At 34.7% G+C, this 10,444-nt stretch overlaps 1 protein-coding gene across 1 annotated transcript in view; it reads right to left on the bottom strand.

The window, feature by feature from the left end:
- Positions 1 to 10,444, bottom strand: part of LOC105623602 (TOX high mobility group box family member 3-like) — a 227,896-nt gene that overhangs the window by 116,314 nt on the left and 101,138 nt on the right. The window contains 1 exon segment of the mRNA XM_012204989.1: positions 5,811 to 5,945. Within this exon segment, the coding sequence (XP_012060379.1) occupies positions 5,811 to 5,945 (135 nt within the window).

Below are 10,444 nucleotides of genomic sequence, written 5' to 3'. Positions count from 1 at the left end.
TATATATATATATATATATATATATATATATATATATGTACACTAAACAAGATTTTACCACAAATATTGAATACATACACTAAAGTTAAATAAATATAGTAAAAATTTAACTTATTATTATGTTGGTATTAAAAGTGCTGATGCAATATTTTAAACTCTAGCGATTTAAAGATAAAATTAAGTATATTAATATTTATCCTTTCATAATAACAAGATATTATTATTATGAAAGATATTGTTATTATGATATTGCTATTCTACCAAAATCATCAAATCAAATATTCTACAAAATCTTACCTTAATACTATTTTTTTATTTCAAATAATTTAGATAGAATATGTCATTTAATTCAAATTTTGCGATGAAGCGGAGTACAGTGTTATTTTATTGTCTTTACGTTTGTCAGCTGTTTCATGAACCTTGCAGTCTACTTCATCAGGATGAGGAGCAACCTGATACTGAGCTGTTCCTCTGGGCTCCTTTTACAGGTATATACTCCTTAAAGGCTTAAATCCGCTATTTTTTAGTTAGAAAAACACATTTTTTTCCCCTAGGAAGCAAAAACAAATTTATTCAAACTTGCTCTAACTATACATTTTTCCCATCTTTCGGGCAATTTGTGTATACCACGTCAAAAAAATTCTTCATCTTTCGAGGCAAACTATTCATCAAGCCATTTTCGGACGTCTTCGTAAGAATCGAAGTGCCGCTCAGTGAGCGCGTGACCCATCGACGAAAACAGATGATAGTCAGAAGGTGCCAGGTCTGGTGAGTAAGCGGGATGGGGTAGCACTTTCCAGTTGAGTGTCTCCAAGTAGTTTCGGACCATTGTTGACGTGTGCAATGGTGCGTTGTCATAGAGGAAAATCAGCTTGTCATGTCTTTTATAGATAGATAATGCGGCCTTTTTTCACGCAGAGCACGGTGCAATTTGATCAGTTGGTGGTAGCGATGAGCATTAACAGTTTCACCAGGTTTTAACAGCTCATAGTAGATGACACCCTCCTGATTCCACCAAACGCACAGCATCGTCTTCCGTCCGAAGCGATTTGGTCTTGAGGAAGATGTTGATGGTTGGGCGGGATCAACCCAAGATTTCTTGCGTTTAGGATTCTGAAAATAGATTCACTTTTCACCTGTCACAATCCGATGCAGGAACGACTTTCTTTTTTGTCTGGCAAGCAGAATTTGGCCTGTGTTCCATCTGCCTATCCTTCAGTTCATGCGGCACCCATTTTCCGATCTTTTGAACCTTCCACATGGCATGTAGCCGCAAGGAAATGGCTGCTTGAGAAACACCCAATTGCTCGACAAGCATTTTTTGCGATTGGGTATCGTCCTCTTCCAAAAGAGCTTGCAATTGACAGTCCTCAACCTTCCTGGGCCGATTTTCACGCTTCTTGTCACTCAGGTCAAAATTGTCGTCATTGAATTGGCGAAACCAATCTCTGCACATTGTTTCCGATAAAGCATTGTCGCCATAGGCCTCCACAAACATTCGATGCGATTCGGCAGCCGATTTCTTCAAATTGAAACAGAAAAGCAAAGCTTCCCGCATATGCTTTTTTTTTTAGCAAAAAACTAGACATGATTATGAAAGAAAAAATGTATATTGTTGTATGAAATTGCTAATGATGTGCATTGGTTAATGTTAAACATATAAAAAAAAGTGTGTTGTGTGCTCAGCTTTGTACGCTCACTAATGCCACCTATGAGCAAACAGCGGATTTAAATACACATATATATTATGCTACTTGTTGGAGTGGTTGGGAGAAAGAAGAGAATTGTGGGTGAGGGGAGGGAGAGAGGTGAGGAAAATTGATCGGTCTTCAACCGGTTTTCCATATTTTATTTATGTTATAGCCATTATCTCTATAGATTGTTAGGGTTTTTGTACCTTCTCTATACTTTCTTAGAAAGTATGATGTGCGTTAGAATCATTACAGGACTGGCAACAACTTTTTTGTTATTGTTCATGAACTATCAATGTAATCAATGTATCAATGTACCAAATTTCAGCTTTAATCATATGACGTTAGTGCATTGGTTTTTTAACGACTTTGACTGGACGCCCACGCTCAACCCATCCGCAATAGGTCGGCAAACAAGATTTATTTCACATTTTCATAGTTCCAGTCAACTGCAAAATTTGAGCTTTAATCAAATGATGTAAAAAAAATGTTCACTACCTCCCGGACTAATAGTAAACGCTGAGTTATTCTTTTTAGCGATAACGATCCTATTATTTGAGTCGATGTCCTCGGATTAGTCTTGAAACACGTTACGCATCTCCTCATTTTCTTCCGAGCAACATTGCGCCTATTTGACTAAAATCTTTCGCGATATTTGATAATAGCAACGCCTACGAATCTTCATGAAGCATACGACAATACTGTCGCTTGAACACTAACTTGTAAATCGGCATCTCGTAGACAAGACAAGAATGTTTTTTATTGTAATTCAAAGTTGATCCTTGTAGTCTATCCGCCCATCCCGAGAATTTCTTCTCCGTCTACGAGTCTCCATCTATGGACTTAGATTGTTAGGGTTTATAAGAGGACTACTCTTGTTTACGTGACCTTTGCTAGTTAACTCGTCAAGCAATTCTTTCAAAAGTTATCTCTAGATGTACTTAATTAGCAATTGCTATTGTTGCAATTCTTTAACCAATAAGATCCGGAGACTTACTCTTCGATTTATAATCATCAACATCACGCCAACATTCGTTCAATCCTAGCCAAAGAGAGAAAACTTATCCAAAATTGTTTTGATTATAGAATCGGAGGTGAATTGAGAAAATGCGTCTTTCAAGTCTTTCCTTAGATCGTATAATTTCAGGTTTGTTCAGATGGCTCATCTGTACGAGTCAGTTGTAACTCCCTCGCATATGCTGAAAGCCATGGTGAATCCAATCACAATTAATTCGTACTTAAGTCATCGAATCTCGCCATGCGAAATCAAATTCATGAAATTTTCCCTCTCTAATAACTGCTTGATAAAATAGACTAAATTTTCTAAACTAATTCTATTGAAAACGAAGGCTTTCTGTCGACTTGGTTCTCCTCTTATTCATGCGAGAACAATTAACGACTCCATGCATAAACTTTGATAATTAATGATTCCAAGACAACTTGAATTAAATCGATTATCGCTTCGCATAACTCCAATCACAAAAATATCACTCTCTTAACACATTAAATGCTACGCCAGTCCCTACGAATCGGCACTAGACTTTTTGTTTATGCCACATCAGCCCAATAGTAAGAGATGACAAGAATTCGTCTTTTGTGCGCATGCGTGAAGGGACGTAGCTCGATCCAATGATGGAACAGACGGAGCGATACGGGTATCTTTGAGGCTTCCGTACATCTTAGTGACTGATCGTCCCAAAGTAGGAGGAATAGTCTCAAATTTTAACACTTTGTCCCGCTTTACAACGCGTTCCAAATTTTATCCTAAATTAAGATTACAGTATTGACTTGTTTCTACTTTAAATATAATAAGTGTAAGAAAATAAATTAAAATAATATAACTTTTTTCAATTAATGTGTGAAGAATTCTCTTTATGATTTTTTATTTAAAAATCCAGATGTTATTTATAAAATTCAGTAGCATTCAGTAGAAAAGTAGAAAAGTTTAGATTAGAGGCTTTACAGTATTATGAAATTTATACGTCTGTGAGTTGCTCAGCGTCTGCTCAATGAGTATGTGTTAATAATTCTTGCCCTCTCCCATTACTGCATCAGCTCTTACTGGCATTCAATTCTTTGTTAGATTATGCCGCCGCGATCTTGCGTACCGAGAATAAATATTTTGTTTAGGTCGTCAGATCTTGAAGAATTTAAAGTAATAAATAGAGAATATAAATATAATCGCATAAGTTTCTCCAGTTGCCTAGATATTGCATGGTGTAAACGGAAAGTGAAACAAAATATGTTCAGCACTTAACATGATAACTGAGACCACGCGCGACTAGCACACAACAATCTCAATACAGTTGGATGGGCTATTTAAAATTTGGAATTTAATTTGGCTCTAAAAAAAAAAACGCATGAATAGTTTTCAAAGTTTATGGCTTTATTGGAAAGGTAATACATTGCCATTTACGGAGGTCTTTATTCAAAATTCTTCTCAAAGAAGTGCGTGAAATATTCAAGTTTTGAGAACGATGACGAGTTGATGTTGATGGTTATTCAAGCACACTCTGAGCAACAGCAGCAATGTTTTCGGTTGACCTTACTGGATGAGCACGTGAACGAGTTGCTTTGTCCAATAAGGATCCAGTTTGCCGAATTCGCTTCACAAATTGATCCACAAACTGCGTTGAAGGCATTTCTTTTCTACCAAATTTTCCACATAAATTTCTTACAGTTTGGGTTGAAGACTCATCACTTTGGAAGTAAGTTTTCAATATTTCCCAATTTTGTTCAAGCGTATAGCGACTCATTTCGTAAATGTCAAACAAAAAACTAAATTTCTGATACGTCATAAATGTTATTACGCCTTTCAAACTCAAAATAACCGGTAGTTGAAATTCCAAACACTAGATGGCCCACCCTGTACAACTCACCTCAATCGCTTGTACATAAACTCCGTGCGCTCACTCTAAGGCATCGCAAAATGCATAAGTAATGTACTCCGAATCTTGCTTTCCGATGACTCGTCTTAATTCTCGTATTATATTGATTCCGATCACATATTCTGACCACGCCCGCCGTAAATCCGATAGTAACCTATCATCCGAGATTTAATTGTCAAGTGTGTTGCATGATCATCATGGCCTTGATAACCAATAGACTCGTCAATCTTAACGAATCAAATAATTTGGAAATGGATGATATCACATTTCTCCACATTAGGTGTAGTCCACGATTCAAATTGCAATTTATCGCCGCTCGGCTGCCACTGAAGGCACGTTTTTAATATTTCGCTCGTTTGTTATAGTTTGAACATCAACAATTGTATTGTTAAAATTTTTTTCATCGAATCACTTCGGCCCATACGATCGCATTTGTGCAATTCAAATTGCCCCAATTTCAACAATCTTGTCAATTCGTCGATTAATAATATTGCCTCATCGATACTATCTACTCTTGTCAAAACATATATAATAACTATATATAAGTATAACTTCGCGATGTTTGCGAATATCGATTCTCTGTTTCGCTTGCTAATTGTCTAATTCTTCGTATCGCTAAAAAAGGGGTGCACGATTGTCCGTAGGTTAAGGTATTTAAACAATACTCTTTTATTTCTTCGTCTGATGAAAAACGACATTAAATACGCTATATCTCGATCGCACTTATTAATGAAAATCTATTTATATTTCATTATTTTTTGTAAATCAGTTGTTATCATGATCGGATGGAAGTTATTGTTTACATGTATGAGAATTGAATTAGTAATTGTAGAATTGTTTTGATATATGCAGACATAATAAGATTGTTCGCGTCTCATACTTCAACATGCTTCAACATGTTTCTACCATAGGTCCTACTCACGAGCACGTTTGGAATTGGAGGAAGTGAAAGCATATTGGAGCATGCGATGCAAACAAACCTACTGTTTGTGATATACTTTCTAACTACTCTTTTTTAAAGAATAGCCATTGAATCCTTTTATCAAGATTTTATGTTCCTATTTTTGCGTATCAATTATCGTGTTGTACTCTCATTTGCAATATGCTTTTAAATGTTTTTTCAATTTTGAGAGTCTTTAATAAATGGTTTTTTATTAAAACATAATGTAATATGAAAACGTAACGTAATGTAACAGAATATTTATTCGAAGATTGTTGAATCGAAGCATACCTGTGACTGACCATATGCTTGCATGGAGTCATGTTGTTGATGGTGTTGCTGTTGCTGCTGCTGTTGCTGATGCGATTGAGGATGAATAGTTGGTATATCAAAGTCTTCGTCACCGAAACTTGGCGTATGAAACGTCTAAAACAAACAAATTAAAAAATAAAAAGAAAATAAAAATTTACGTTTTTCTTATTGCAATAATAAAGAATTTTTGCAATACTGTTTATTCAGATAAACGATAAGGTCAAATTATCTTCTTCTTCTATTATATCTAAATAACTAATAATTAAGAAAAGATTAACATGACTTTAGCGTTCGGTTATTTAAATTCATGTTATTGTAAAAACTCCCTATTACTTTTATAATTACTTTTATAATTTACGTGATCTTTTGTTATCATGTATGTAAAACAATTGGAAGAACGGTGAAGATAAAAAATTTCAGAGAAAGATCATTTTAACCCATTGCGACACAGTGTCCCACATATGTGACACCTTTTTAATCTCAGTTTTTTATGTTTTTGATACAGTTTCTAACATATTACTACACAATGAAAAGGACATTATCAGTGTTTAAAACATCAATTGTTATAAAAAAACCGTGGAAATATTCCTATTGTTAACGAAATATATTTATAATAAATAAAAAAAACTGGAAAAATTCATCCTTTTTTAACAATAAATGTAATTTACTAATCAACAATAACCAATTAGTCAAAAATGAAGTTTTGAAAGATTTTTTGTGTTGCTGATTACAAATCAGAAGTCAAATTAAAAAATTCAAAATGACAGATCAAAAATGGCGGACAAAAAAGCGAAAAATTGCTCCAATGAAACTCGAGGATTTTTGGGGCTGATTATGAATCTGACCTCATATTTTTGAAATTCAAAATGGTCAAAAAATGGGCAAAAAATTAAAAAATTAATTCTGGGGCTGTAAAATGGGATCAAGTAGGTTTTTTGCGTCGCTTATTGCGAATTTGAAATATAAATTAAAATTAAAATTAAAATTATTTGACCCCATTTTACAGCCCAAAACTAATTTTTTAATTTTCTGTCCGTCATCTTGGATCCGCCATTTTGAATTTTGAAAATCTGAGGCTAGATTCATAATCAGTGACTCTGAAAATTTCCGAGTATTCAGTTTCGTCTCGATCTTTATTTCGATTCTTATTTCAAGATCGTCTTAATAAGATCGACCTAAGATATTAATAAGGTTCTCTGGTAGATAATATCTTAAAATGAAACTTAAGACGATGTTAAATATAAGAATCGACTATACTAAAAATATGTTGTATAATTTTATTTTAAATATCATATAGTGAAATCGTGCTTGCGAGCTACAACTTTTTGCTTTTCGGTCCACCATCTTGGATCCTCTATTTTGAATTTCATAATTAATGACCTCGAAAACTCTCGAGTAACAAATTTCAACTGAATTTTACGTAAAGAAAAATGTATGCTTTAAAGGGTTAAAGAAGAGGTCAATGGAAGTGAAATCAAAAAATCTATTTTTCAATGCATTAAAACGGTAGGTGGTAAATAATAACAACAAGAGTCAAAGCCTATAATTATTGAAGCGAGATCTTCGATGTTTAAATAATTTCTGAATTTATACTTGTGTAATCATTTGAACTGCGCACCAAAATGATTTTTCGGACTTAGAAATGCAACTGAACTACTGTAGTAATAAGCAATTTAATAATTTATCTCCAGAAAATCTCCAGATCAGGGAACCTCCCCCCCCCCAATGATATTGATATATATTGTCAAGGTCATGACCTTGAGTAATCTTCAACAAGTTTTGATCGTCGTCGTTCATTATTCGTTAAAAAGCTATTAAGAAAAAAGTTTGAAAAATGACGTCTCTTTTTACTATATAGAACAAAAATTTTCTGCTTTAAAATATATTTTACGAAATATATTTTGTCCACGCAAAGCGACTGTCATCTCATCTTTCTGTCTGCTTTAGGGACGCACGACTTCCACAATTGCTGCGCAAAATCGAAATCAATGTGCAATAGTATAATTACAGAAGTCGTGCGCTCATTTAGCAGAGAGAAAGGTGAGATGAAAATCGCTTCGCGTTAAAGTTGTGCGCCCCTAAAGCGGGAGGAAGGTGGAGTAAAAGTCACTTCGGGTGAAAGTCGTGCGCCCCAGGAGGGGAAGTGGAGTGAGAGTCGCTTCGGGTGAAAGTCGTGAGCCCTCAAGCAGGGGGGAGATGGGGTGAGAGTTGCTTTGCATGAAAGTTGTGCGCTCCTAAAGCAGGAGGGAGGGAGGTGAGAGTCGCTTTACATGGAAAGTCATTTCTAAGCAAGGTATAGAATAGTATATAAATCGTCTACGTCATGCTATGATTAGGGCTCGTCGAGAACTGCCCAGAACTCTAATCAGAATTACTGGAACTCTTAAAAAATTGTTTGATTTATTATATGCTGCATATCTTGAAAACCGTTAGTCCAATCGCTTTTTCATTTGGTACTTTTCGATAGAATTCGTCAATTTATTATATTATCAAATGTTTAATATAACCAAGTGTTAAACTACAAATATATTAAATATAGAAAATTTTATAACAAAAATATGTTTAAGAAACAATACGTTTGATATGGCGTCTCTCGACTGCTTTTTTATAATTTTAGATATATACCATAAATAAAAAAGTATTTTTTGTATCTTTATCTTTTGTTACATGCGCATGTTCTCTGTAACTTCTTTTTCTCTATTACATACGTGTCCATAACATTTATTAATGGTTCACTATATTAATTCTTTATAATTAATATTATTTGAATCTTTTTTTAAGTTTTCAACTTAAATAATTCTTTTCTGCCTTTAAAATGTTCTTATTTAATATTTAATTTAATATTTAATTTTTGCTGTTTTATTTCATACTTGTTGGAATAAAATGATCATTTTCCCGGTTACCTCGCGCTGTGTCGAGATGCCATCACGATTATGAATTCTTGTCAATGATCGAGATACCCGCCATATTATACGGTAACTCTTTCTCTCTCGAGACACAACGATATATAAAAGCTCAACTTTGTCGCGATTTTTCCTTTTATAAAAGGAAAAATTCCTTTTGTAAAAATGATTCTGTGCTATTAAAAGGTATTCAGCCCACAACCCTCTCTATTCTTGCTATTTACCTTGACTATTACTGACATTAATGAATAAGGATGCGACTCCGCAGATTCTATAAGTTATGGACCTAGAATCTGTGTTGAGGTTAAATTGTCCACGTGCTCGAATAAATTGTATTAATTTCTTTCGCTCGAACCTGCTTGCTTTTTTACAAAGGCTTCATCGTCATATGGACTGTATCGTAATTGTCTAAAGACAATTATACCTGGAAATTGCAAGTAGGCTTTGCTCATGAAAAATGATTTGTGGGAATACGTCAGTGGACAGAAAGTTAAGTTGGAACCCGCGGCTGGGGCGGATGGAAACGCCTTAATAGAGGCCTGGATAATTGCAGATAGGAAGGCCAGATTGGACTTAATTCTTTCAATTCACCCTTTAGAATTATCACAGATCCGTGGATGCGAAACGTCACGTGCTATATAGCTAAAACTCGAGTCAATCTATGCTTCAAAGGGATAAGGAAGGTAAAAGGTTGTTAAAACAGCTCATACATCAACGGATGTAAGACAGCGGAGACATGAAGAAGCATATCAATAAGTTCTTTGATGCTCTTGACAAATTAGAGGGTACGAATGTATAGATAAATGGTGATCTATTGATTATAATGCTATTATACAGCCTCCCTTCTTCGTTCGAGAATTTTAAATGCGCTATTGAATCTCGAGATAGGCTTCCCACGGCTGAAGAATTGAAGATTAAGATTTTAAAAGAAATAGAAGCAAGAAAGAGGAGAGTTTATTATTGCTTTGGCTGCGAAGAATGGCAAATCAAGAAAATTTTGACATCCTAAAAGAGAAAAGATAAATGAAAAGGGAACCGAAAATAGTAACTCGATGGTAAAGTATTATGATTGTGATATTGTAGGACACAAGAGGTCAGATTGTCCGAATAAGAAAGAAGATAAAGCCTCTGAAAAAACTCAACAGTCTTCGGCTCGAAAAGATTCGACGATAAATGCGGTATAATAACTCGATTCTGGATTCTTGATAGTGGATGCTCATCTTTGTAGTGACGCAAAAAGTTTTCAAAGGATACACCAATCAGGCAAAAATAAATTGAATCTAGCCAGTCATACATTTGCAGAAATAAAGGGCGAAGGAGAGGTTCTACTTATCACCGTGGCTGAGCAAGAGAAACGACAAACAGGTACAGTTCCGAAATACGTTGTATATACCCAACTTACGTACGAACTTAGTTTCGGTAGCTAAAATAATGGATATAGGACACGATGTAATTTTTAGTGGCCGAGAAGCGCGAATAGTAAATCGTGACGGTGATATGAGATTTGTAGCGGACCGTAGAGGTGATTTATATTATATCCATGAAGATATTACAACTTTGCTTGCGCCGTTTTCCTATAGATGGCTTTAGCGGTAAATGGTGGTCGAAATAAATAGATCATACAATAAACTTGGGCATCTATCAACATAACCCCATAGAAACATTAGTCGATTTGTGTCAGCATCATAAAGTTATTCTCGATTGAAAATG

Source organism: Atta cephalotes (genome assembly GCF_000143395.1).
Source record: "Atta cephalotes unplaced genomic scaffold scaffold00060, whole genome shotgun sequence".
Lineage (NCBI taxonomy): Eukaryota > Metazoa > Arthropoda > Insecta > Hymenoptera > Formicidae > Atta > Atta cephalotes.
This window is presented reverse-complemented; position numbering and strand designations above follow the sequence as displayed.